The 27,242-nt window shown below is 34.6% G+C and overlaps 1 protein-coding gene, 1 long non-coding RNA gene and 1 pseudogene across 4 annotated transcripts; 1 reads left to right on the forward strand and 2 right to left on the reverse strand.

Moving 5' to 3' along the window:
- Nucleotides 1-148: 148 nt before the first annotated feature.
- LOC148584819 (stem 28 kDa glycoprotein-like) lies at nucleotides 149-7,287 on the reverse strand (annotated as a pseudogene).
- ABO5 (ABA Overly-Sensitive 5) lies at nucleotides 4,633-9,873 on the reverse strand. Of its 3 annotated transcripts, none has more exons than XR_015912614.1 (3): nucleotides 9,069-9,873; nucleotides 7,167-8,709; nucleotides 4,633-5,041 (listed from the first exon to the last, which is right to left on the reverse strand). XR_015912614.1 is itself a non-coding variant. In XM_059603294.2 (2 exons), exons 1-2 carry the CDS (start codon nucleotides 9,855-9,857, stop codon nucleotides 7,504-7,506), a joined length of 1,995 nt encoding a protein of 664 aa, XP_059459277.2. In that variant the 5' UTR covers nucleotides 9,858-9,873; the 3' UTR covers nucleotides 7,061-7,503. The 3 variants fall into 3 exon arrangements, 1 of the variants encoding a protein (XP_059459277.2); XR_015912613.1 differs by having other exon boundaries at nucleotides 4,633-5,093; XM_059603294.2 differs by lacking the exon at nucleotides 4,633-5,041 and having other exon boundaries at nucleotides 7,061-8,709.
- A 6,138-nt stretch (nucleotides 9,874-16,011) lies between these two features.
- Nucleotides 16,012-16,923, forward strand: LOC148584820 (uncharacterized). The gene is made up of 3 exons (XR_015912601.1): nucleotides 16,012-16,152; nucleotides 16,267-16,363; nucleotides 16,659-16,923. It is a non-coding gene; the product is annotated as an uncharacterized LOC148584820 (long non-coding RNA).
- Nucleotides 16,924-27,242: the final 10,319 nt, after the last annotated feature.

A 27,242-nucleotide genomic window follows, 5' to 3' on the forward strand; every position in this document is an offset into this window, starting at 1 on the left:
TTAGACAACATATATAGATGAGAAATAACTAAGTAATATATCCTAAAACTCCAATTCTGCAGACATTAGTTTGCGACTGCTGTCGACTTATTATTGTAAGGCACATCTCATAATTAGCTCCCGACCTTTTCAATCGAACGACCAATGTTCAACTAATGTAGAACATTGGATCCGGCACTTTAAATATCCGATTGCCGACATGCGCCCCCAGCAAGTCGCTCCATTGATCTCCCATACCGACGATCCTTTAACCTTGAGCTTCGAGCTCCGTTCTTTTCTTTGATTTGTACACTACTGCTGTGGTACCCTTTTCAGATGTTTGCCTGCCATAAACAAATTATCATGAAACGGTTAAAACAAAAACATAAAGTGACGTGTATATATATATATATATATATATTGGTTGCTTTGTTACGGCATCTTTATATGAAGAAAGTAAATCAAGATAACAAAAGAGAAAGCAATTAATTAACTTAGCTGCCTAGAACCTAGCTAGAGAAAAAGGGAAACTAATTAACCTACACGCGCACCTAGAATAAGTTAACACACTTACATCCACTTATCTTTGTTTTAACTTGAAATCTGAAAATTAGCTTCATCTATCTCAAAAGTATAAATAATAGATATTGTATTGTATTATATTTGCTCTAAAATTTTAGAGTGCAATAATTTACATATAATTTCGAAGAATTCATTTACTAAAAATATATAATTTTAAAAAAACTTGGGTGGCCGGCAACAACCACAAGCACACATACATATAGTTCCACTTCTGGCCCCTCCCCTTTTCCCATTGTTTTGAATATTATATATACGGCTAATATATTTATATATAGTTTATATTTTTTTATTAAAATATTTATATATTTAACGTTAAAATTATATATATATATATATATATATACAGCTTAATAATTAATTAGTTTGGTATATATATTATCAAAACTAGACTTATTTATTTATTTTTTTTTTAAAATGTCGAAACGAAGTTGAAAACACACGAGAGATGTCCTGCATGCTGACCGATGCTTACTTGAGTATAAGCTTCTCCCAAGTCAGGTAAGAAACATTTTTCATGTTCTTCTCTGTAATTGCTCTCAAACTTTCAGACTTTCCTGATATAAGAACAATCTTAAACCCAAGATGTTGTAATTGTTTGTAGAGATAAAGAACAGCAGGCTCTGCTGGCCGGTGCTATGCCTTTCTTTTCCCACTCTTAGAAGGATGTTTCGTTGTACTCCTTTGCCCTGAAATTAATAAAGATTGAGAACTATAATCAGAAGAAGATACACATTAATCATAATTAATAATTGCATGCTCAGAAAAAAACAATAAAAATACCCAAATGCATTTTCAGGTCGAGCATAATAAGGGAGATTAGAAAATTCAGGGCACCTTGGGGGTGGCTCGCCACCCCCAAATTGGCCAGATGGGGGTGGCTCAGCCACCCCATGGCCAAAGGGGTAGAAACGTAGCCACAACCATTTTTTTTTAAAAAAAATATATATATACATATATATAAAATTTTTTAATCTTTTTAATTTTTTTTTTTAAATTAATTATATAACACGTGAAAATTTTTGATTAGTGCTGACATGACGTTTTGTTGAGTTTTAGATGGAATTTTAACAGAAGTACTATCTCCGTTTTTATGAAAACCACAAGTACCTCATATGATAAAAATGAAACCCTAATGGAAAAAAAATAATAAAGGGTTTAAATCCTAGGGGCAAAAGAGTATTTAACCCATCTTTTTATTAAAAATTGTGAAAGAATATTCTCATAATGATCCCTTGAAAGTGGGAAAAGTTTTGGGAAAAAGAGAAAACATGTGAGAGAAATAATAAAAAATAAAATAGATCACTTGAAAAGTGCTACTACATGTAGCTTTTTTTTTTTTTTTTTTTTTTTTTTGGCTAATCCAATCAAATATCAATTTTTTTTTTTTTTTTTTTTTGGCTAATTCAATGTGGGTTTTTTTTTTTTTTTTTTTTACAAATTTGATTAGTCATTTTAGATAAAAGTACAATTTGGCTCCTCCATTGGGAATGCTGTACTTTGTAAAAACGTGGAGCTAAAATAAAAAATGAAATTTTTTTAGTTAAACTGAAAAGCAAATTTATTGAATTGAATGTAAATGCTTTAAATGAATCTACAACAAGAGGTATCAAGAAAAAAGAATTAGGATCATCTCCATTTCATTTAAATGGGATAATATCCAGTTAGTTATAATAATATAACTAACTAAAGTTCATTTGAACTGGAGAGAATCATGTTCCAAGAAAAAGGCGATGCGCGTAAAACATTATCTCTCCCTTCCTCTTGAATACCATAGTGTTACATATTTTAAAGGCCTTAAATAAGCTTGTTTGGAACATGAGATGCTCCACACAAAAAATAAAAAATAAATAAATAAATAAAAATAAAAATTCATATGCTGTGAATGAAAGTTTCCACTTACCACTACAGAAAGAAATTGGTCTTTAGCAATGATATTTCATTATTTTGTCATTGCTAAAAGTCCAAAACTGATCGCTAATGCCTTTTAGCAACGATCAATGCTTCGTCGTTGTTGATCATTAGTGGCAGCAATAGAGTCAACACTAATTATGACCTATTAGCAACGACAAAAGCTTCAAAACTCGAAACAAGATATTGCCGCATCTATCTGATAAATTCATATTCCTTATAATGTTTAGGGTCGTAGCTCATAAATTCAAAACTCAAAACAAGATAACGTCGCTGATAATAATTTAAGTTGCTAATAAACCTTATCAATGACGATGATAATATTTAGGGTCATCCCTAATAGCTTTAGAACTCAAAACGATAAGTCTTCATTGCTAATTAGTTATTAGTAATGACATTAAGGCCCCCTTTGGTTCGTGGATTAGAACCTTGGATTGGACTAGTTAATACTAGGTATAGCTAGTCCTTTGTTTGGTAACACTTTATTTCTGGGAATAGTGTATTCTCATGGGACTATTAATCTCATACACACAGGGTTAGCTAAGCCACTCAAAAATGAGTAGCTTAGCTAATCCATTACTATGGGATTAAAATTAACATGTAAAATTGCTAAAAAAAAAAAACCCTACTCTTCTCACACTCACGAGGCTCTCACAATCTCCATCTCTCTCCCTCTCTCTTCTCTTCGATCTCTTTTTTTTTGGTTATTTCGTTCTCTTTCTGCTTCTTGGATTTTTTTTTTCTTCTCTCTCAGTTTTTTTTTTTTTCTTTTTTTTCTCTACAACGTTTCCTTCATTCAGTTTCTTCGTCTCTCTATTTTTTTTCCTTTTTTTTTTTTTCATTCTCTCTCGGTTTTTTTTTTCTTTTGATTTTCTGCAACGTTTCTTTGATTCTGTTTCTCCGTCTCTCTATTTTTTTTTTTTCTATTTTCTTCTCTTTTGATTCTCTGCAACGTTTCTTTGATTTTGTTTCTCCGTCTCTCTCTCTCTCTTTTTTTTTTCTTTTTTTTCTTTTTAATTTTTGTACCGTTTATTTTTCTTGATTCTGTTTCTCGATCTCTCTTTTTTTTGTATCGTTTCTCAGTTTCTTTTTTTTATTATGTTTTTTTTTTCTTCTTCTTTTGATTCTCTGTAATGTTTCTCTTTGATTCTGTTTCCTCGTCTCTTTCTTTCTTTCTATCTTTATTTATTTATTTTAAAAAAAAAAAAAATTTCTGTACCGTTTATTTTTCTTGATTGAGTTTGATTGACATTAGAAGTCAAGATTGAGTTTGATTCTGTATAGTTGTTTATGTTTCAAAAAAATAAAAAAGTCCTTAATAATATAAATTGTATTTGTATTATAAGGATATTTTAGGAAATAAAATCACAATACGATTCTATTCACCAGCATATTGCATTATTCCAAACGAAGAAATAGGATTAACTAGTCTATTCCGGAGTTACAACCAAACAAAGGAATATGAATAGCTAATATATTTCACACTTTTCTATTCCTAGTGGTAGCTAATTCTTTTCCAAAGGACTAGACAATCCGCGAACCAAATAAGGCCTAAGTTGTCGCTGATAAATCCTTATTAGCGTAGATGATAATTAGTTATTAGCAATAAGTCATCACTAATAATTTGTTACTAGTGACAACTGAATGTCATTGTTGATAACTGATTATCAATAACTTAATGTTGTTGATAACTAATTATTATCAATGATTTAAGGTCCGTTTGGAATTGCGGTTTCAATAAATGCAATTTTAAAAATTGCGTTTTTGAAATCACTACTTTTTAAAATCGCAAAAGTGTTTGGTAAAATATGTTAAAAAATACTTTTTTTTTTTATTAAATATTTGTTATGCTAATTTATGATTTTGGTTTAAATTTGCACTTTTTCAAATAAGCACTCCTTAATCTGCTTATTGAAATCGCAGATTTTTTTCCTATTTTAAATTAAGTGCTTTTTAAATCGCAATACCAAACGCCTTATGTTTTGTAATATCTTTTAAAAACGCGAATTATTTTTGTGAAATCACAATCCCAAACGCACCCTTAATCGTCGCTGATAACTGATTATTGGTAACGACTTCATCTCCTTGTTAATAATGTTTAATTTTCTTAAAATAAATTTTGGATTTTACTTATATAATTGTCAATACCAAATTTGTCACTAAACTCTTACATCATACAAGTATTTACACACATTCTTTGAATACAATACGATTTTCAATCAACTAAAAATATGAATACAAGAAGTCTATATTGTTCAAGCCTAGCATAGAGTTTACATGAGATATAAATTACACTCATCTTTACACCTTAACTTCTTGTGACTTCACCACAGATAGCGGTGCTTCTTAGATACTATGCTCAAGAAGGCATTTTGGGTGCATACTTCCGATCCTTCATATACTGCTACAAATAAAGCAGAGTAATGCTAGAATGAAAACTCTTGTTTTCTCTCAAATGTGACTTAACTTTTTAAAAATCACCACTAAATTTGAGATGATCATTATAAGATTTTGATATGTTGGTGATTTTAAAAGTCACGTTACATTTGGGAGGACACAAGAAAAACTCCTTCTAGTCCTCCTTCTAGCATTACTCAATAAAGCATATCCAGCCGAGTCATAACCTATTCGGTAAAAAAAATATAATAAGATTAAACAAAGAAGTGCATTCTTTTGTAAAGAAGAGCTAATAAAAGTTTTGGAATGAAATGCTACTAAACCAATAAAAATATGATCATCATTTCTGTGCATATATAAATTCAAGGTCTGTGAATTTAAAAAAGATTTTCACAATTTTAGCGAATAAGATACTAATGACATGCGAAGTGATGAAAATCATAGCAAGTAATACAGTGTTCTAGGCTTCCAGCCTCTTTTTTTCTTTCTCTTTTTATTTTTTGTCAAAAAATTTAGAATTATATTTTTATTTGTATTAAGGGTATTTTTGCCATTAGAAAGACATTGACAATTTTTTATAGTTTAAGAGGCGTATTGATGCAATCTATATAGTTTTTGGAGGACATTGACAATATAGTAGTAGTTTGATAGAGATATATGAATTTTCTCAAAATTGTAATTAAACTCTAGTATTTATTTTGAAAATTAAATTCATAAATAAACCGTCACTTTAATTTACTCTCTCTTCATCCTTAAGTATCCTATTTAATCTCTTGATTATTCTTGTACTCTTAAAATTATATTTCATTTAGTAAATTTAACTTTTACTAAAATGCTACATGTGGTCACAAAACACACCGACATTTTGATCATGAAAGGTCTCACTCCTAATTCCTAAATGTACCAAAATAACATTTACTTCACATTTGAGTTTACAATCATCTCTGAATTGAGAGTTAAAGCTATAAGTTGCCGTGAATTCAAGTTATTCGTTTTGACAGATGACAATAATTGCATATAATAATTCATAGGGTCCATTCAGTACATTATAATCGTACCAATATGTTATCGACTCTGGACATGTAATCATTTCATTTCTTCTAATGTGTACAATTCACGTTCATGCATAATGAATTTTCCATGGAAGTTAATAATTAAAGTCCACGATGCCATGGATTTTCAATGTATATAAATTATTAGAATGTCCGCTTGTTTACTTTCCCATTCATATCATGAAAGTCCTACGTACGTAACTTTCTCCAAGTAGCAATGCCAATTTCAATTAAACTGTCAGAAAAACATGGAAAATCTTTGTTTCCAAATGTGCTCTAACGTCAATTTGAATTAAATGCTGAGAAGAATATGGAAAGTCTTGAATATAAAAACTTAATTAATAATTTTGTATTTTAAAAGGCAAGAAGAATGACTTTTAAATTAAACTAAAATATTATTTGATTAATATTTAAATATAAGAAAATGGCTACACTTAAACTTATCGCCTTAGGCCTCAAAATGCATCAAGCCGACCCTAATCATCATGATTGATATGTTAAAGTATTATCAAATGGAATGTCTAATCCCATTACTAACTATGAACAAATAGTATATAAATTACAAAGTTTATGGTTTAAATCTTTTGTGTGATAATCTCATTAACACATGTAAAACTATATTCAATATAACTTAAGGACAACGTATATATACAGAATATTATGCACATGTAAAATATAATATGCTCAATGTTCTCATATAATTCAGAAAACAAACAACTTTATTTAATAAATTAAAATGTCATACAATGGAAATTAGTTTTTAGGGCATAAATCCTAATATAATGTTAATAAGAATCGCATAAAATGACTTGCATCTCTAAAAAAACGTAAGTCAACTTACACCACTCAAAAAGCATAACTCATTTTAAAATGTCTTATTTTCTGTTCATTTTGAAAAGAGTGATGCTGTACCTATAAAATATAGGATCGATGTTTATTAAAAATAAAATAAAAAATTTAAGGATCGATGGGCACTGCTACATCAACCCAGTTGTATAAAAGTGAAACACGAGTTGAATATTTAGAATTACTCATTTAAAAAATCATTTATGTTGGCTAATGCATGTTTTTCATTCAACTTTTACATTGAGCCTTAAATTTGAAATTAGAAATTTGAGTTGACTATGTGGAGCTGCGGTGCAAATACAATCAGGCAACAACGTTAAGCCAGACTAGAATTAACAGCAAACGTGTAATGAATCAGTAATCTTCACTAAATCACATTAGAATAACAGCAAATGTGCTTACCTGACACAGCTGGTGTCATGTTGAAAAGCGACCTGGTAACTTGACATCCATAAAAAAACAATGATAAAAGCTGCTGCTGCTCCTTTCGTTTAGTAACAAGAGAAAAGAAGGAGAACCCCATAACTTGAATTGAAGCAAAAACCAAAAGGTCTCCCTGAAGTTACAACATCTCTGTGGTAATTGTACCAAGAACAACCACCATAAAAAATGGTCATCGTCCAGTGTTGGTCCCTATTACGGGCAATATCATCAAAAAACTCCATAATATCACTTGCCCTCAAAGGCAGTGACTAAAAATATGCAATTAGTTTCTTGAGCAATCCCCATGGCAACTTCATCACCTCAAAGGGCTAACAACCCAACCAGTAATCGGGCTTTGCCTTCGATGTTTTACTTTCCTATGTGAACCACCTTGCAAACGTTCAAGCACCGCATATGTAATTGAATCTGGCGTTAACCCCTGCTGCTTAAGTTTTGCATACAGATCCACTGCTTCAGCAGTTCTCCCACACCTCTCAAGACAGTCGAGTAAGATGTTGTATGTTACAATGTTAGGACAGCATCCTTCAGCAAGCATCCCATCAAACAACCTGCAGGCCATCTCAACCTTATCCGTCTTCCCAAAGCATTCGATGAGCGTGCTATATGTGACAACATCAGGATTCAATCCTTTCTCTTGCATTTCCTTAAACCTCATGTGAGCTTCATCAACATCACCATTCTTCCCAAGGCAATTGATCAAGGAATTATAAGAGATTATGTCAGGTTTACAATTGCTATTCTCAAGTTCTTCAAATATTTTAACCGCCTCATCAACCTTTCCAGCCCTGCCAAAGCTGGAGATGAGAATATTATACGTAAATATGTCTGGTGAAGGACCATCTTGTTTCATCTTCTCATAAAGATCATGAAGATGCGAGATTTGCTTCAGCTTGCCAAGGGCCGAGAAAACGGTATTATACATGATTGTATCAGAAGCTATTCCCTTTTCATGAATCTTCCCCAGCAGGTCTATAGCCTCTGTTGTTTTACCTGCACTGCATAAACTCTCTAACATGGAAAGGTAAGCATCCCTATCCCCCTTATCATGGAAGTTCCACATGTTGCAAAACACCCGGTGAGCTTCACTTGCATGGCCCAGCTTGCTCAGAGTCCTTACAAGATATGCATATATCGACTTATTCATGAATTTCTTTGATACTTCCACCACCTCGTCTAGTCTACCAAGCTGCCCTTCTGCAGCCAGAACATTCAAAACGACCCTGTATGTGAATTCATTCGGCCGACAATCATTCTGCACCATTTTAGAGAAGAGAAGAATGGCCTTGTCAACCATGCGACCCTTAGCAAGTGCCTCCATCATAGTATTAAAAGAAATCAAATTTGGAGCGAAGCCCTTTGCTAGCATTTCCTGAAAGAGTGCCAGTGACTCATCGGCTTTACCAATCTTTCCATTCATTCTGATCATAATTGTGTATGTAAACTCATCAGGCTCACAATGCTTCCTTTTCATGTCTTCAAAAGCCCTGTAAGCCTGGCCAACCTGTAACAATTCTGCAGATCAGATAATCAGGATCCACGGAACTCAAATGTAAGGCACAAAGCAGCTGCTAAAAGCTACTTGGGACATAAACAGGAAGCCCACCATTGATATAACTCCAATCTTTGTTGACGCATATTCATTTTCTTTGTATCTTATTGGAAGACATTCAATTTTTATGACAGTCACTTCTATGGCATCATGTGGGCACATTTATATAGGCGAAGCTCAATCAAAAATCCCAATGACGCATTTTTCTAGAGCAAATCATATTATCCCTTTCCTAATTGCAGCAAAACCTTAACCAAATATGCATACGGAAAATTAAAAGATAAAACAAGTGGGAATATAGTAACGCGGACCTTTTCGTCTTTGGCGAGAGCATCCAACAACATGTTGTAAGCAAAAATGTCCAATTTGTAACCTCGGCGGCGCATTTCGGTGAAGACGTGGAAGGCCTTGTCGGAATCGTGGGAGCGGAGGTACGCCTGAAGCAAACACTTGTAGGTATAAGAGTTCATGGTGAGGTTCCACTTCTTGATCAATGAGATGCAGAGGCCGAGGTCCTGGGATTTGCCGAAGAAGCCAATGAGGATGTTGACGGTGGAGATGGTGCCACGCGTGTTGGACTGGTCCATCTGGGAGAGGAGGGAGCGGACGAGCTCGTAGCGGTCCGGGGAGGAGGACTTGGAGAGGATGAGGATGAGGCGGGTGTAGGTGAAGGAGTCGTGCTGGAAATTCGGGGAAAGCGAGGGGCAGAGGCGGAAGAAGTTGAGGGCGAGGGAGGGGTCGTTTAGGGATTTCAGGATTTCGGAGGCCTCGGAGGGGGTAAGAGGGAGAGCGAGGGAGTGGAGGTAGTTGGAGAGGTCGAGGAAGGGATTCGGGTTCGGGCGTGGTGAAGTGGATGGACGGGATTGGTTGGCGTGGTGGTGGAGGAGGATTTGGGTCGCCTTGCAGATGACGTGGCGGCGGGGTACTGGGTAGCCGCGGATGTCGGTGGGGTAGGGAGAACGGAGAGGGGTGACCTCGGCGGTAAGTGAGCGCCCGGTGGGGGAGGTGGAGGTCACCTTCGCTGTGTATTTCGTGGCGTAATGGCGGCGCGTGGTGCAAGCGTGGAGGCGGAGTCTGAGTTGGCGCTGGTGAGCTTTCATGGTGGTGTGTGTGTGTGTGTGTGTGTTGGGGGTTTGTCAAAACAACGACGTTGATGCAATGGGCTCAGTGTTTGTAGGGAGGAAAAGCATGTGGGCTAATTTGAACGAGAAAATAATAAATTTTTACTTGAGCTTTGGGCCATAGTGAGTGTGGACTAAAAACCCAATTTCAGTAAAGATGGAATTTGGGTTCACTTGAATTCGGGGCCTGATTGCAATTTAACAAAAATCGCCGATCATCTTTTAAATACACCATAAGTCATGTTATTTCGGGTATCGGTACCGTCGGTGTCAGTAGGGACATGTTTATTGATTCGTAAAAGTTGGTTAAGTCGATTAATTAACCAACTTCATACCGACAATGAATATTTTTGACTTTTTCGATTAATCGGTAATTAGTTGGTGACAAGTTTTTATGTTAACATTTATAAATTTCATTGTAACTACATAATCAGTAAATAATATGTTTATAAATGAAAAGAAAAAGTAAATTCATGGAATATTGATCAAAATGATAATTACAAATCAGCTGGACAAACACAATAAGAAAAGTTACCAGATAAAATTTAAATTTCACTTGAAAAATCAGCTAAGTCAGTTAACCGATAAATTTTGTTTTTACCACCTGTCGAAACAATATTTTTATTTCGCCTACCAATCGTCAGAAGTCAATTGTCGGTCGGTGGCAGTCGATAAACAATCGGTAAGCGATAAACAATTAAACTGTCCACCCCTATTATTTTTGGTCAACATCTTCAAGAGTTATAGTTATATTATATTGAGAGGTGGAGAGGTGCGGAGGTGCAGGCTTCACCTCATGCATTTGTTATTAGACAAAATGTTAGAATGAAAGGCTACCAAAATATAAAGTGAACTATATATCGGCCGACGGTTCAGAATAATATATAGGAAGCGGTCCTATTATTCTGATTGTTATCAAAGTTTATCTAAAAACTCAATTTATCATTTGTTTTCAACTTTATCTCATTTTATTTATTTTACTCTTTGTTTATTTTTTTTGTACTTGAAAAATTTTAGGTTACGTATCTGAATGAAGATATTGTTTTTGGCTAAAAATATTTTTGGGAAAAATTTATGTTAGTTATATTTTTTAATATTTTTAATTAATTTATGTTCATCGATATTTTATTATCTTGCCTCTTGTGTACTAAAATTTAACTCGGCCGCTAAACTTGATAAGTGATGGTATATTTGACGACCAAGAAGCCAATGAAGCATTCATTTCTTACTTTATTACCAATAAGAAAAAGAAAAACCATTGAAGAAATGTAGCTTGTTAAAATACAAGAATAATATGTAAATAAAGCAAGGTACTCATGCTATAAATACTTTTAATCCCCATAACAAAAGCATAAATTGAAGAAAAAAAAGAAAGCCATGACTTTTCAATTTTGTAAGTTTTATACGATTATCATCTACTTCGCATTCATCATTCTCACAAATGCAAGTAAGTGGTTTCATAAATTCTTCACATAGCTATCCAACATAGTCTACTGTTGTTTGGATTGACATCCTCATTAAATGTTGAAACATTGCTTATTTTAGATGCTTAGATGAGATGAACGGCTGAGATTTATGAATTTGAGAATCTCAAATTTAAAGAAAATTATAAGGGATCTCAATCCACTGTTATTTTGCATTTTATATTATTAGGCGATTTTACTTGTTTTCCGAGAATAATTTCTATAGGAGAATGACTTTAAAACTCTCTTAAAAAGAAAGGGTATTTGTCTTTTCCTATCATTCTCCACTTCAACTTTTTTTAAAATCAACCATTGGTTTAGAAAGTGTTTCTTGTTTTAAATTTGATTTTTTTTTTTTTTTTTTGTTGAAGAGTGCAAGTATTGGGGACGGTAGATTTTGCTAAGATTGTTTAGAATCTGAATTTTTGTTGGTTTTTATTTCATGTGTTTTTAAATTCTTGAATTTTGTGGATGAAGAAGAGAAAAGTAAAGATATGATATTTTCATAACACTCACTTTTATTGTTCCATTTTAACGTGCCAGATGGTACAAAAGATTTGATTTGCCGTATTTCTATAAAAGTTATTTTCTTTCCAGAATCCTAATTAGTCTAAACATTTATATACTTATATAATCCTAATTTTCAATAATGTCTTCAAATGCTAGCATACGCTCATATATGCGCAATTCTAAGCGGATCTGTGGATGAACCTTGCAAAAATTCAACGTGGTGCAACTACATATGCGTTAACGAGCAAAAGGAATGGGGAGTCTGCGTGCCGTTAAAGGAGATGTACACGTGTATGTGTTATTACACGTGTGATGAGATGTGACAATTTACATATGCATGATGGAAATATTAAGTGTACGAGTTGTTACACAAATACAATTATCTAAGCATGTCTTCTAACATACTTTTGTTGCTTCCTATTCCTATGTAAAACATGTTTTTTCATTTTCGAAAACTTGGCAAATTGTAGGCCAATTGTTACTATGTTGGTACTTTTAGTCTATAGTGAAAAATATAAAGTAATTGGATTTCTTGAGGCTGGCTTTTCAGTGTTTTCAGGATTCTTTAAAGGATAATATTTTCTAGTAGATTGTTATATGACTACTATATAATTGAAATGAGATGATAGTAAAAATTAGATTTTAAATCAACAGAGGCTCGTAAAAAAAGAAAAATCAATGATTAATTTTTATAGAAAAATAAAATTGGGACTTCAAGGCTCGATCACAATGGCAGCGATATTTTTAGAACATAATTTGTCCCATTTCTAAGTGCTAAGGAATTTGACAAAATAGTTCACACGATACAATGAAGCTCAAAATGTTACTCTTAGAATAACACTTTCTAGAGTAAAAAAAAAAAAAAAATCCTTATATAGTGAGGATAGCCAAAAAGAGAGAGAAAAAAAAGAAGAATAGATTGTAAATAGAAATATATGTTTTGACAAAATCTTAGAATGGCTACCAAAATATAAGTAGAATTTTATATTGCTCGACATCAATGTACGTTGGAAAGAATGAGAATTTTATACTAAAGGTAAAGTAAATATTAAGGTGGATTGTTCTAAATTAATCATATTAAATTAAATTTATATTAATATTGCGCTCTCCAGTTGAATAAAATATAGATAAAAGGCTTGAATGTATTTAAGACCAGCCCTTATCCCACCTCAACCTTTTACTAGTTAGTATCAAAATTCAAAAAAAAAAGCATTTATCATTGGAACTGTCACATTAATATTGTGCAATAACTTTTGGATAAAGATATAGTTTATTGCATTACTCTTATTTTAGGAAGACATTATCTCAAAAATGTTTAACACACTTTTTTGGTGGACATGACAATTTTTAGGTTATGTTTCTTTTAGGGAAAAATACACTTTACCCCTTCAAAGTTTGAGCCGATTTTCAATTCGACCACAATGTTTCAATTTTTGCAATACATCTACCAAAATTTAAAATTTTTGCAATTTAACTTATCCGTCAGTCAAAGCCGTTTTGAAGGAAAAGTGATCACATGATCAGTTATGCATCTTTCTTCACCAAAATGCCCCTACCCATTCTCAGGTCTCCGAATCCCCACAGGACGATCAAGATCTGCAAAATTCACAACACCCATTTGAGCAAAACCAAATCCAAGACAACCCAGAACCTTTTTCGGTCCTCTCTCCCCGAATCGCCGAGCCTCACGTGTCCAACATCACCTCCGTCTATCACTCCGTCTATCGCCGAGCCCCGAAACGCAAAAGGAAAGGGCTGAAGCCCCATATATGCTAGCACTTGAAGACATATATATATGCTGACATATGCGCGACTAAAGGCGGACCATTGGACGAACCTTGCAAAAATTCAACATCGTGCAACCATATATATGCCTTCCATTGTACGTGCATGGGAATGGGGTGGGGAACGTGCGTGCCATTAAAGGATATGTATAAATGAATGTGTTACCACGCATGCGGTCCTCAGAGGTGACAATTTGAAGATGCATATGATGGAAATATTAAGTGTAAGAGTATGTACGTGTTCTAAGATAGTTTTGTTGCTTTAAATGCTTCGTATGTAAAGCATGTTTTTTCATTTCCGAAAACTTGGCAAATTGTGGGCTGTCCATCCATGTATTACTTTGTTGGCACTTTTAGTATTTAGTGAAAATATATATAAAGTAATTGGACTTCCTGAGGCTCACATATGGCTTTCTAGTGCGGATCTTTGCAGATGCTTAAGATTGCTAGACAACATGATTCTTTAAAGATTAATGTAATACAACTATCATATAGTTGAATTGAGATGACGGTGAAAATTAGTATTTTAATCAACAAAGACTTGTAAAAAAAAAAAGTAAAGGCTAACTTTATGGGTTATAAAAATAAAAAGGAAAATATGAAGGCAAAATAAAATTGGGGCTTCAAATTACAAATAAATAAATAAAATTGGGGCTTCAAGGCTCGATTGCAACGATAATCTTTTTAGAATCTAGTTTGCCCCCTTTCTAAGTGCTAAGAGATCAAATAGTTCCCACGATACGAGCAAGCCTAAAATGTTACTTTTAGAATAGCAAGAAACACTCTTACGGAGAAAATAGCAAAAAAGTGATTATAGAATAATAGAAAAAAGCTATAAGATTGTGTGTCTTTGCATATAACCAATGGGTCATATTTTTAGTGATTTTGGATACATCTAATGGTCAAAAATAATTTGATCCAATGGTCATTAATTAGTTGTAACCACCAAATACACTTTAATAAACACCATAAATCGCATATTAATATATGCGATTTATTATATATATATATATATATATATATGCAACAATATCATTTGTGTTTAAAATTTTAAATATATATATATAAAAATGTATAAAAATCAAGAAATGATGTCGTATGTAGTATGAGATTATCGTATTACCATAAAAATAGCATAGTTTTGGGTTTTTTATTTTTTTATTTTTCATTTTAAAAAACGGTTAGCAGTTATTAGATTTACTAGGCGATTAGCGAAGACGGTTACAGTTAGCGGTTTTAGCTAATAATCGCTAACCGTAATCACATTTTTACCCCTACCAACAGCTAGTAAATGTTCGAATTTCTTTAATATCGCACCTAAAATGGCTAACTTGGTTGAACGAGCTTCTCTCGAGACTTCTACCGAGGCTCTAAAGTTTTTGTATGGGGTTGTGATGCATCAGCTCAATCAACTGAAACTGGTCATAGTCAACTTTTATTTTCCAAATTGAATGCGCAAGTGCGAAGTGCAAAGTGCTCCTCATAGCGTCCAAAGCCCAATGCCCTTACACAGGTCAAGTGACACGGGCGGTTTTGTTGTTGCTAGGGGACTAGCTCTTTTCCACTGCTCAATTTATTGTTAAGTGAGGATAATTTCTTATAAAAAAGTTTACATCTTTGTAGAGCCAATGCGGGGACAAACTTTTATGCTACAGTTTTGGTTACATATAAAACTTTTAGATATAAAAATAGATTTAATAATTATTTCAAATACTTAAAATAATTAATTTTTATTTATTTATTTTAAAATAATCTACAAATCCCTCACTATTTAAAATAATTTTGAAATTGCTATAATAAAAATTGTGTGCATTTTGAAGACCAAATCATGTTATTTATATTATATAGATAGACCACTTCATGTTATTTCCATATAATATATATAGCTTCAAAGTTGTCAGTAATTGATTTCTATTATGCATGTAGACCACATCATATTGTTTCCATTCAATATCTTCAAGAGTTAATAATGATATCCTTTCAAACTTGATAAGTGATGGTATGTTTTACTCAATTAGAGTAATGATACACGTTACGCGGCGTGCGTGAACAGTAATGCACGCCGCTGACGTGGCATGTGCCACATCGTAACCTCTATTTAAAAAAAAAAAATTTCGAAACCAAACGTCAAAACGAATCCCCGCGATACCCATTTTTCATTTCCCCCCATTTTCTTTCCAAACCCATTTTCTCCCCTCAACCGGCACATTGGTTCTCCCCCACCAGCGGCGGCGTGACTCCTCCCTCCCACCGTGCGTCTCCCCACCGTCACCGCCGCCAACGAACCAGTCTATCAGCTCTCGCTGGTTCTAGTTCTCCCCCACGAGACTTTTCTTCCCAAACTGGTGTTCAGCATATCATTACTCCAACCACCCATGCTATCCCTTCACCTTCAGCTCTCTCCCCAACACCATTACAGCTCTGTTCTCTCTCCCCCAGCCCACGCCTTTGGCTTCCGGCAAGGCCCACGCCGACGCCGACCTATTGCACCAGATAGGAGCCGCCGTCCATTATCCGGTGCTTCTCTCCCCACGGCTCCTCTTTGATATATATATATTTTTCTTGTGTTTTTTCTAGTGCTTGCTCAAATTTCTTAGATGATGGGATATATTTAATCTGTGTATTTTTAAGATTGGCCCAAACCCGACGAACGTTCAGCAGCACCCAACGCCACCACCAACGACCGGCACCACCCCCATCGACGACCCACCATCCAACCAGAAAAGAGGTTTTTTTTTTTTTTTTTTAATTGCATCTGGTATTTCTCATAGATCTGCATTATTTTTATGTCCTTGAGTTTTTTCGATGCTTCTTTGAAATTGAGGATGGGAAATGGGTCTAGAGTGAGAGCTTGTTTTGTATTCGTAGGTAAGATGCTTGTTAAAATGCCTGAGTGAGATACAATTTTGTTTTAGTCATATATATTTTCTGTAAATTCTATTATTTGAATTAATTTTACTTTTCTCTTGTTAATATTCTCAGGTATTGCATAATCTATTGACTAATTTCATTTTATCTTGTAGGTTGTTGTTCTGGAAGTGGTATTTAAGGGGATGAAGGCAATGAGCCTCTATGGAAATTTTACTTTTCATCATCTAGTCGGTTGGCCAGAAGATGGTTTTCTTTATGTTTTGAAGATTGCATACTTATTTGCCTATTTTGTTTCCTTAGATTCTTAATTCTCCTGTCTTACGGGAAATAAATGGTGTTATATTGACTCCTAAAGCGAAATTAATTTGTAAATGGTGTTATATGTATTCGTTGGTAAGATGCTTGTTAAAATGCCTGAGTGAGATACAGTTTTGTTTTAGTCATATATATTTTCTGTAAATTCTATTATTTGAATTAATTTTACTTTTCTCTTGTTAATATTCATTCAAGGAGAAATGTGAAATTTCAGGCAAAATGTTCACTGCTGACCTTCGTTTTGTTTGTAGTTGAGCAAAACCCAATCTTGTGATAGTGTTTTTTCGAAGTGTAATACCAGATGCTCACAAGTAGTACTAACGTAATCTCAATTGACAATTTGCAACGTAACTGGCAGAACAGCAGTAGCAGTTATAAATTTTCCAAGAAGAAATCAAAGTCCTACAGGGAGTTCTAGTTGGAGTATGAATGCCATTCACTGAAGTGGTATTTAATTGAAATTAGTCTCCTTATTCTACGAGAAGTTGTGCAAGGGAGCCTTGGCAAATTGACCATTGATTCAATTATATTAGTAGTTTTATTATTTATTTCAATATGTGGATCTTTATTTAAAGATATGATACTCCAATTATCCATTATTATAAAATTTGCATTCTAACTAATTAGCTGCTAGTGAGGATATTCCCACTCTTATAAAATTTCAAAGCTTGAATACGTTACTCAAAAAAAACAACAACAAAAAAAAAATTGCACCTTCATTAACAAACGGATCCACCAATTAGGAAATGCCCCCATTAATAGAAACAATCTTCAAGTCCAAGACATTGCAAATATGTGAAACTCAACTCTCCATTGGATGTAATACCAGTAAGCTAATTCCAGAAAAAGAAAAAGATAAAGGAAGCCAAATTTGGAGTCAATATAACACCATTTACAAATTAATTTTGCTTTAAGAGTCAATATAACACCATTTATTTCCCGTAAGACAGGAGAATTGAGAATCAAAGGAAACAAAATCGGCAAATAAGCATGCAATCTTCAAAACATAAACAAAACCATCTTCTGGCCACCCGACTAGATGATGAAAAGTAAAATTTCCATAGAGGCTCATTGCCTTCATCCCCTTAAATACCACTTCCAAAACAACAACCTACAAGATAAAATGAAATTAGTCAATAGATTATGCAATACCTGAGAATATTAACAAGAGAAAAGTAAAATTAATATAAATAATAGAATTTACAGAAAATATATATGACTAAAACAAAACTGTATCTCACTCAGGCATTTTAACAAGCATCTTACCTACAAATACAAAACAAGCTCTCACTCTAGACCCATTTCCCATCCTCAATTTCAAAGAAGCATCGAAAAAAATCAAGGACATAAAAATAATGCAGATCTGTGAGAAATACCAGATGAAATTAAAAAAAAAAAAAAAAAAGAAAAAAAAAAAGAAAAACCTCTTTTCTGGTTGGATGGTGGGTCGTCGATGGGGGTGGTGCCGGTCGTTGGTGGTGGCGTTGGGTGCTGCTGAGCGTTCGTCGGGTTTGGGCCAATCTTAAAAATACACAGATTAAATATATCCTATCATCTAAGAAATTTGAGCAAGCACTAGAAAAAACACAAAAAATAAAAAATAAAAAAATCAAAGAGGAGCCGTGGGGAGAGAAGCACCGGATAATGGACGGCGGCTCCTATCTGGTGCAATAGGTCGGCGTCGGCGTGGGCCTCGCCGGAAGCCAAAGGCGTGGGGTGGGGGAGAGAGAGCAGAGCTGTAATGGTGTTGGGGAGAGAGCTGAAGGTGAAGGGATAGCATGGGTGGTTGGAGTAATGATATGCTGAACACCGGTTTGGGAAGAAAAGTCTCGTGGGGGAGAACTAGAACCGGCGGGAGCTGATAGACGGGTTCGTTGGCAGCGGTGACGGTGGGGAGACGCACGGTGGGAGGGATGAGTCACGCCGGCGCCGGTGGGGGAGAACCAATGTGCCGGTTGGGGGGAGAAAATGGGTTTGGGAAGAAAATGGGGGGAAATGAAAAATGGGTATCGCGGGGATTGGTTTTGACGCTTGGTTTTGAAATTTTTTTTATTTTTTATTTTTTATAAACAGAGGTTACGACGTGGCACATGCCACGTCAGCGGCGTGCATTACTATTCACGCACGCCGCGTAACCTGTATCATTACTCTTAGAATCAATAAGGCCAACGAAGTAATTAAAAAAATTATAAAAATAAAAAATAAAAAAAATAAAGGAGGCCAACGAAGTGTTCATGGCTAGCTTTTCCACCATAACAATGCACCATGGATGAATATGTAAATGAAGCATTAATGTCCTCATGCTATATATATATACTCTTTATCCACAATAACATATTAACAATATTGGCATAATTGAAGAAAAAGAAAGCCATGACTTTTCGATTTCCTAACTTTTATATGATTATCATCTACTTCATCTTCATCATTCTTACATATGCAAGTAAGTGGTTTTATAAATTCTTCACATAAATTCTCTAAAGATCATAATTAATGTTACTTCAAATTTTATACTATTAGGATATTTTAATTGTTTTCCAGAATCCTACGTAGGAAGTTATGACATAATCCTAATTTTCGATGATGTCTGCAAATGCTAGCATACGCTGAAAAATGCTCTACTCCGGCCAGACCATGGTCTGAACCTTGTCAAAATTCAACATGGTGTAACAATATATGCGTTAATGGCGGTATGGAATTTGGAAGCTGCGTGCCGTTAAAGGAGGCGTATGCGTGTTTGTGTTACTACACGTGTTGATGAGAGATGACAATTTGAAGATGAGTAACGCTAAATGAGAATCTCGTGCCCTCTTTGTACTTCTCAAAATTGATGTGCCTTTTAAAATTATTATTGGATTTGTGATACATTACTATCGAATTTTGATTTAATGGTGATTTTAAAATATATATCAATTTTGAGAAGATACAAGGAAAACATGAATATTCCTTTTAGCATTACTCTTTGAAGATGCATGCAAGGCGGAAATTGGAAATAAAAAGTGTAAGAATTGCTACGAGTACTTCTATACAAACACAATTCTCCAAGTATGTCTTTGTAGCTTCTTAATTATGTAAAACATGTTTTTCCGAATAAATAAAGTCTCACCATTTCTGGAAACTTGGCAAATTGTGGGGGCTCCCTCTATACATGTGGTTTTCTAGTACTCCCAGGATGAAATATTGCGGATCTTGAGAAACAAGAAATTATTTAAATTTTTAAGACCCTCGTGAAATGGCAAATTAAAAATTGTGATTGATTTGCATGTTTAATTGCTTTAAAAGCGAAGTCAATATTGTGCACGTGAATACGACTGTCGATTTTTATTTATTTTTTTAAAAAAAAATCTTAAATAACTCCCTGATTTTAATTCTTGCAATTTTAATTTTAAATTTTGCATTTTTCCATCTTCTAGTTTCCTTTAAATCTGGTAAGGTGATATTAACGGAAATGTTATGTCACATACCACGTATTAAAAAAATTTAGGGTAACTTGAATTTAAACTCTCGAATTACCACGCAGTTTGACAAACTCCTCCTCAACTTCAAAACTTCTCAATTTGGACCCATGAACTTTCAATTGCAATCAATTTGAACTCCTCCGTCAGATTTATGGTGCGTTTGGAATTGTGATTTTGTAAGAATAATCTGCGTTTTTAAAAGATATCGCAAAACATAAGGTATTTGGCATTATGATTTAAAAAGCACTTAATTTAAAATAAGAAAAAATCTGCGATTTCTATAAGCAGGTTAGGGGGTACTTATTTGAAAAAACCCAAATTTAAACCAAAATCATGATTTCGCATAACAAATATTTCATAAAAAAATTACTTTTTAACATGTTTTACCCAACGCCTTTGAGATTTTAAAAAGTAACAATTTTAAAAACACAATTTTTAAAATTGCATTTATTAAAACCGCAATCCCAAATGGACCCTTAACCGTTAACTTCTAACGGCAGTACCTAAAAAGACCAAAATATCCCTTGTGACTGCAATTTTTTTAAAAAACTTTATTTTTTTAATTTGGAATTAAGGATAAATTTAGAATTTTATAAAAAAGTCAGGGGCATAAACGTTATTGTCTCATTTTTAACATTTAAAATCTGATGGAGGGGTTCAAATTAATTGCAATTGAAAGTTCAGTGGTCCAAATTAAGAGGTTTTAAAGTTTTTGGGGCTTGTCAAATCGTGTAGTAGTTTAGAGGTCTAAAGTAAAGTTACCCCAGAAAATTATAATTTTTATTATATTCAACTTTATTGATTGAGGAATGTTGTGTGTTTTCTTGGTGTTCTCATGATCATATTGGGATATTATTTTCTAAAATAGCCAAAAAGAAATTGACCATTATTTCTCTTACCTGATTTTTAGAAAATAATATACACTTAAGACCTGGAGAACACCTACCATTTCCCTAATTGATTTCATTTTAATGCTTTATATGAACTTTATTTGTATGATTAATGTGAGAGGTTTCTAATAGATGCTAACAATATTCATTAATCACAAATCACATTTTCATTTCTTTTCTGGGGCAATTATAAAGGAATGCTGGTTTATCACGTTCATTGCTCTCCTTTTTTTCTTTTTTTTTGACACGTCCGCACAAGAGAGGGGAGGGGAATTCGAACTAGTGAAGTCCGTTTTAAAAGGCGTCGTCCCAGTCGATTGAGCTACCTCTTAAGGACCATTGCTTTCTTGCATACTTACTAATCTATGGTTGTTATCGAACTAAGGTTGGGATCCATTTAAAACAAAAACAAAAACAAAAAACAAAAAATCGAAAGGTATTTTGGGTTTTTTAGGCATTTCCGTTTTAGGGGTTAATAGCTGCATCTGACATATAGGAACAATTAAATCAAATAGAAAGTTCATAGGGTTAAATTGACAGTTTTTAAAATTTGAGGGGTCTTTTCCAAACTTGTGGTAGTTCAGGAGTTTACACTGATGTTTTTCCAAAAATAATATTAGGACTTTAAGGCTTGATCACAATGACGATATTTTTAGAACATAGTTTGTTCTCTTTCTAAGTGCAAAGAGATTTGACAAAATAATTCTCACGATACAATGAAGCCCAAAATGTTATTCTTAGAATAACACTTACCATTTACGAGAATAATAAGAAACACCCTTAGAGCACTCACATTGATTTATTTAATTTTTTTATGCAAAATGGCTATAAAAACTCATTTTATCTAATAATTTGACTTTCCATTTTTCAACCATTTTTCAAGGCCTACATTATGGCAACATAGAAAATCCTTGAGCAAGGCTTTAAGAGGAGTCCAAGCAATTGAGGGTAGACCGAGTTGATAGAATTGAAGGGCTTAACGGCTAAGTGAACATTTGGAAACACTGACGAAGGCCTCAAAGCACCGAAACCAACCCAATATTGCTTTTTGGATTCAAAATAAATGACAACGGGTAGAACTAGACGGGTAACGGTAATATTCTCTCAGGCCCAATCCAGTTTGAGTCTACTACCCAGCCAAAAGCAACTAAATTTGAAAATTAAAATAAAAAGATTAATGAGCAACGACTAGTTGGAAACTATTGGAACCCAAAAGACCTAAAGACCAAACCAATCCTTCACCTCTGTATATATAGACGGAGTGCCATAGTTTGAACAACATAAAAAGTGCCATTTTTTCATTCTTCTCTTTCTTTCATCTGTGCATTCCAAAGTGAAAGTTTCCTAGAAAAACCAAGCCTTGTCTTTGCCTTTTTTTGTTTGCTAATTTTCCTTCTCGGAGGAAGATTTCTTGTAATCTTTGTGCAAGAAAGTGAAATCCTGCAATCTTGAGGCAAGAAAATCTATGGGTTTGTGTTCTTGGAGCAATTTTGCAATCTCGAAGCAATATTTTTCTGTGGGTTTGTGTTCTTAAGTGGAAAGTATTCAGTCATGATTTTTTTTGTCAGGAAATCCGGTGATCGTTTGCCCAAGAGAGGGGACGCGCATGGTAGTTGTAAGAACCCCTTTTCTTCGTGCCCAAGACAATCAGCTTCTGGTGTTACTCGTGAGGATGGAGCGGATGAGAAGCCACGGCTTGTTTTCAAGATCAAATTGCCTCCATCCCAAAACGAAGGAGAAAAGCCTTGCAAAGTTAGCGAGGACAGAGTGGATGAGAAGCCGGTACCATTACTAACGCCTTAAAGCGGCACAAATATTGTTGAAAAGAAACCACGGCTTGTTTTCAAGATCAAATGGCCTAGCTAAATCTCTCAACAAAGGGAAAAAGTCTTGCAAAGAGAAGAATGATGGCAAGGATGAGAGATTGATACCCACAACTTCAACTTCCAGCGGCAATGGCATCAGAAATGGGTACGCTTTCAAGAAACCCATTGCTCGTTGCCCTAAAAAATCTGCGTCAAGGGTCGCTACCGAGAAGCCTTTTCCAACATCTTCTATTCCTGAAAAGAAAGCTATCAAGTTGCCAACACCAAACACAAAAGGGATAAAGTTGAATGGCAAGAGTGATCTGAAGAGCGCCATGGATGATGACAAATTGGCACTGATGCCTTCTAGTAGAGGGAAGAAAGAGAGACGTGTGATCAAGATGATCAAGTCGTCTGCACTACGCCAAAACAAGGAGGAATAGTTGAATACTCATGTTACGAGGGCGATCAAGTTTCGAACACCGAACACCAAAGGGATAGAGTTGAATGCAAGAGTGATTCGAAGAGCGCCATGGATGACAAACTAGCACTGATGCCTTCCAATGGAGGGAAAAAAGAGAGATGTGTGATCAAGATGATCAAGTGGTCTGCACTACGCCAAAACAAGGATGAATGGTTGAATACTCAAGAGATGGCTGTGCAAAAAACTGAGTCCACTAATGAAAGCTTAACTCTAGCAAAGACATGCACCGGGAAGAGTTGTTTGAAAAATATCCAAATGGTTGATAAGGCATTAGAGTTGAAATTTGAAGTGTCAAAAAGGAAGCTACATCAGGAATACCAACAAGCTCAAAATGGCGAAAGGAAGATAGAGTTGATAGATTTCAAGGACATCACTAAGCCTGAGAATGCTCCTAAGCAATCCAGGAACTAATACAGACGTTTATAGATTAATTTTGAGGATCTCATATTTAGTTGTTTTCCATCATCTGGGTTTTGTACAAAAATTGAGTTACATCCTGTAAAATGTAGGGGAACTAGTTACTATCTTGTGTAATCATTCTTTTCAATTAAGTAAATACTTTGATCTTTTTGTCTATATTGGGAATCAACTGATCTTTTCGATTAAGGATAAAGCTCTTTCCTGTCTCTCTGTCTATCTTTTCAATTTAGAGTATATTTAAATGAGCATAAAGTTAGGGATTTGATGAAAATTAGATTAGTCAAATTTAGGGATTTGATTATGATTTGATCACCCTAAATTAGAGGATTTTATTAAGATTGCATTTATGTGTAAGCTCTATAAATAGAGCATTTTGTATTGTAAACAAATCAATTGAGTAAAAGCTTAATATAGCCATTTGGGCTTTATCTGAACCACGTAAAAATCTTTGTGTCTTATTTATTTTATTTTCACAATTTATTTCGATTTCATTATGAATTTCTTTATGGTATTAGAGCTTTTCGGCTAAAGCCAATATTCGATCTTGGTCCTGTCAATTTCTTCATCGTCAATATTTTGCAGATCTTCTAAGTTCTAACCATAGATCTTGCATGTATTTGACCGGATGAAAAAAAAATAAAAAAATCACCCAATGTCTTTGTTTGTGCGTTCCTTTCGGTGGATCCTTTTGTCATGTCATTCTTGTTGCCATTTGGCAACGTTTTTCTTACCTTCACGAAAAAAAAATGATGGCATTGGTGATTCTTGGATTTGTTATGAGATTTGAGCTTCAACGCCGCAGCATCTCGAAGATCCACAGATGCTCTGGTGACTTCTCCACAAGCCTCATTTGAGTTGCTAGCAATGTTTTTCCTCAGCCTCTTATTTAGGGCTGACAATTTTGACACGACCTAATAACCCAACATAAACACGACACGAAATTTGCAAGTTTAGGTTTACATTAAATAGGTCAACCCGTTTATGAGGGTCTGACGGGTCGTGTCACGGGTCGACCCGCCAAACTCATTTATTTATTTATTATTTTTTTTTTAACTTTTACCTTTCAAACTAAAAGAAAAAGTGAAAAACCCAAACAGCATAGTCTCCACTCTCCTCCAGATCCAAAAATCAGAATCCTCCGACCCTCTCGAGTCTCGGCCTCACTCCTCCTCAATCCTCACGCAGCCACGGCCCACGCCCACGCCACGCCACCACTGCTTCTCCACTGCCACTCTCTCTCTCTCTCGTCGCTCCTCCACTCCTCAGTCCTCACACAGCCATGGCCGCCCACACCCCACCACTGCCGCTCCTCGCCTCCACCACTGCCGCTCTCTCTCTTTCACCGATGTCGCATCCGGTATGACAGGGTATGTTCTCTCTTCAATCAGTTGCTCTCTCAAGTCTCAATTTTGTGGGATTTACAGTCCTGGAAAGCCCAAAAAAAAGAGGCGAGAAAAGGGAAGCATGGCTATTTGGTACCCTTGAGACCAAATGGGTCCTTATATATATATATATATATATATATATATATATATATATATATATAATTTTCTTAAAGGATAACTCCTGTTTCCAAATGTTTCCATGAATATCAAGGGACCTTAGATATAAGGCTAGGCTTTTATGGTCAAACACGAACATCTATACATGATTTTTTTTTATTGGCAGATTGCTCATCAATAAGAATCAAGACTAAGGAATGTCTGGTGAATTTGTCGTTACAAAGATTTAACAAAAAAAAAAAAGTCAAGACTATTATTATTTTTTTTTAAAAAAAAATCACTTTTTTAATTAAACGGGTCGGGTCGACCCGGCACGGTCCATTATTTTAAACTAGTTTCACTGGTCATGTCAGGTGACTTATGAAAATACCCATGTCGTGTTGTGTCGGAAGGTTCGACCCGTTTATTAAACGGGTCGTGTTTGGGTATTACTTAAACGGGTCACTGGTCATAAGCGGGTCGGGTCATAAACAGGTCAACCCGCGGACCCGTTTTGCTAGCCCTACTTCTGTTTCAACAGATGTCTTCACCGGTGATTCACGAGCATCGAGTCCCACTAGTCTTAGTCGGGTTGGATTTCTCTGCCGCCGTTCTTGTTCCGTCTGCTTCCAGCTTTCCAAGCCCAGTGCCGACTACCCTTTCCATCGGCCTCATCTCTCTCAGCCGCTACAGCCGTGCATGATGCAAAGAATTTGAAGAAGATGAATGGTGTTTGGTAACGAGTTAATGTACCCTTATTCGAGTTTGCAGATTTTCTTTTTCTTGCAAATTTTCTTATTCTTGTTTAGGGATATGTTACCCTGGTTTAGGTTTTTAAACCTAGATATGTTTGGTTATGGGATTAAGGTAATTCTTATCTCAGTCTAATGTAATCTGCGAACATGATATTCTTGATGCAACCCAAAAAAAAAAAAAAAAAAATCAAAAGAGGTGAAGTTGCCCATTAAAAAGAAAAAAGCAAGTTGCCTATCTATTGACCCATAGTTGGCCTATTTTTGTTCGGCTTTGTGGTATTGTTTAAAACCCAGGTCATTTCAGCCTATAGTTTGGCTTTCACTTCAGCCCAAAGTTGTCTCTCATTTTATTTGGCTATGTGGTATTGTGTAAAACCTAGGTCCACTTTAGCTCACAGTTGGCTCTCATTTTAGCCCGAAGTTGGCTTTCTTTTTTGGTCCATATATGGCCCTCTTTTGTTTTGTTAAAAAAAAAAAAATGGAAAAGTCAAACTCAAGGTTTTATGATCTTCCACCTTGAGTTTGAGGGAGAATGTTAGAGTATATTTGAATGAGCATAAAGTTAGGGATTTGATAAAGATTAGATTAGTCTAATTTAGAGATTTAATTATAATTTGATCACCCTAAATTAGGGGATTTGATTAAGATTTCATGTATGTGTAAGCTTTATAAATAGAACATTTTGTATTGTTTACAAATAAATTGAATAAGAGCTTAATGTAGCACTTTCGGGCTTTATCTGTGGATGTAGGTCATTGGCCGAACCACGTAAAAATCTTTGTTTTACATTTATTTTATTTCCGCAATTTATTTCTATTTCATTATGAATTTCTTCATATAGTACAAATACACTTTAATAAACAGCATAAATCACATATTAATCCCTTCCAACAGCTAGGGTTGAAAAGGTAGTTAATACCTGCCCGCTAACCGCACTAACCTCTAACCACTTTTTAAGGCGGTTTTAGACTATTTTCAAAACTGCTAACTGCCTATATATATATGCAGCGATGTCATTTTTGTGTTTAAAATTTTAAATATATATAACAATGCATACAAACCAAGAAATGATATCGTATGCAATATGATATTATCGTATTACCATAGAACCAACATAGTTTTGAGTTT

This window comes from Corylus avellana, chromosome 6 (genome assembly GCF_965113065.1).
Source record: "Corylus avellana chromosome 6, dhCorAvel1.hap1.2, whole genome shotgun sequence".
In the NCBI taxonomy this organism is placed as follows: Eukaryota; Viridiplantae; Streptophyta; class Magnoliopsida; order Fagales; family Betulaceae; genus Corylus; species Corylus avellana.

Coding starts and splice junctions, on each gene's coding strand:
- ABO5 (XM_059603294.2), bottom strand. CDS start 9,857: ATGAAAGCTCACCAGCGCCAACTCAGACTCCGCCTCCACGCTTGCACC. Junction 8,710..9,068: donor CTCTCGCCAAAGACGAAAAG/GTCCGCGTTACT, acceptor GAATTGTTACAG/GTTGGCCAGGCTTACAGGGC.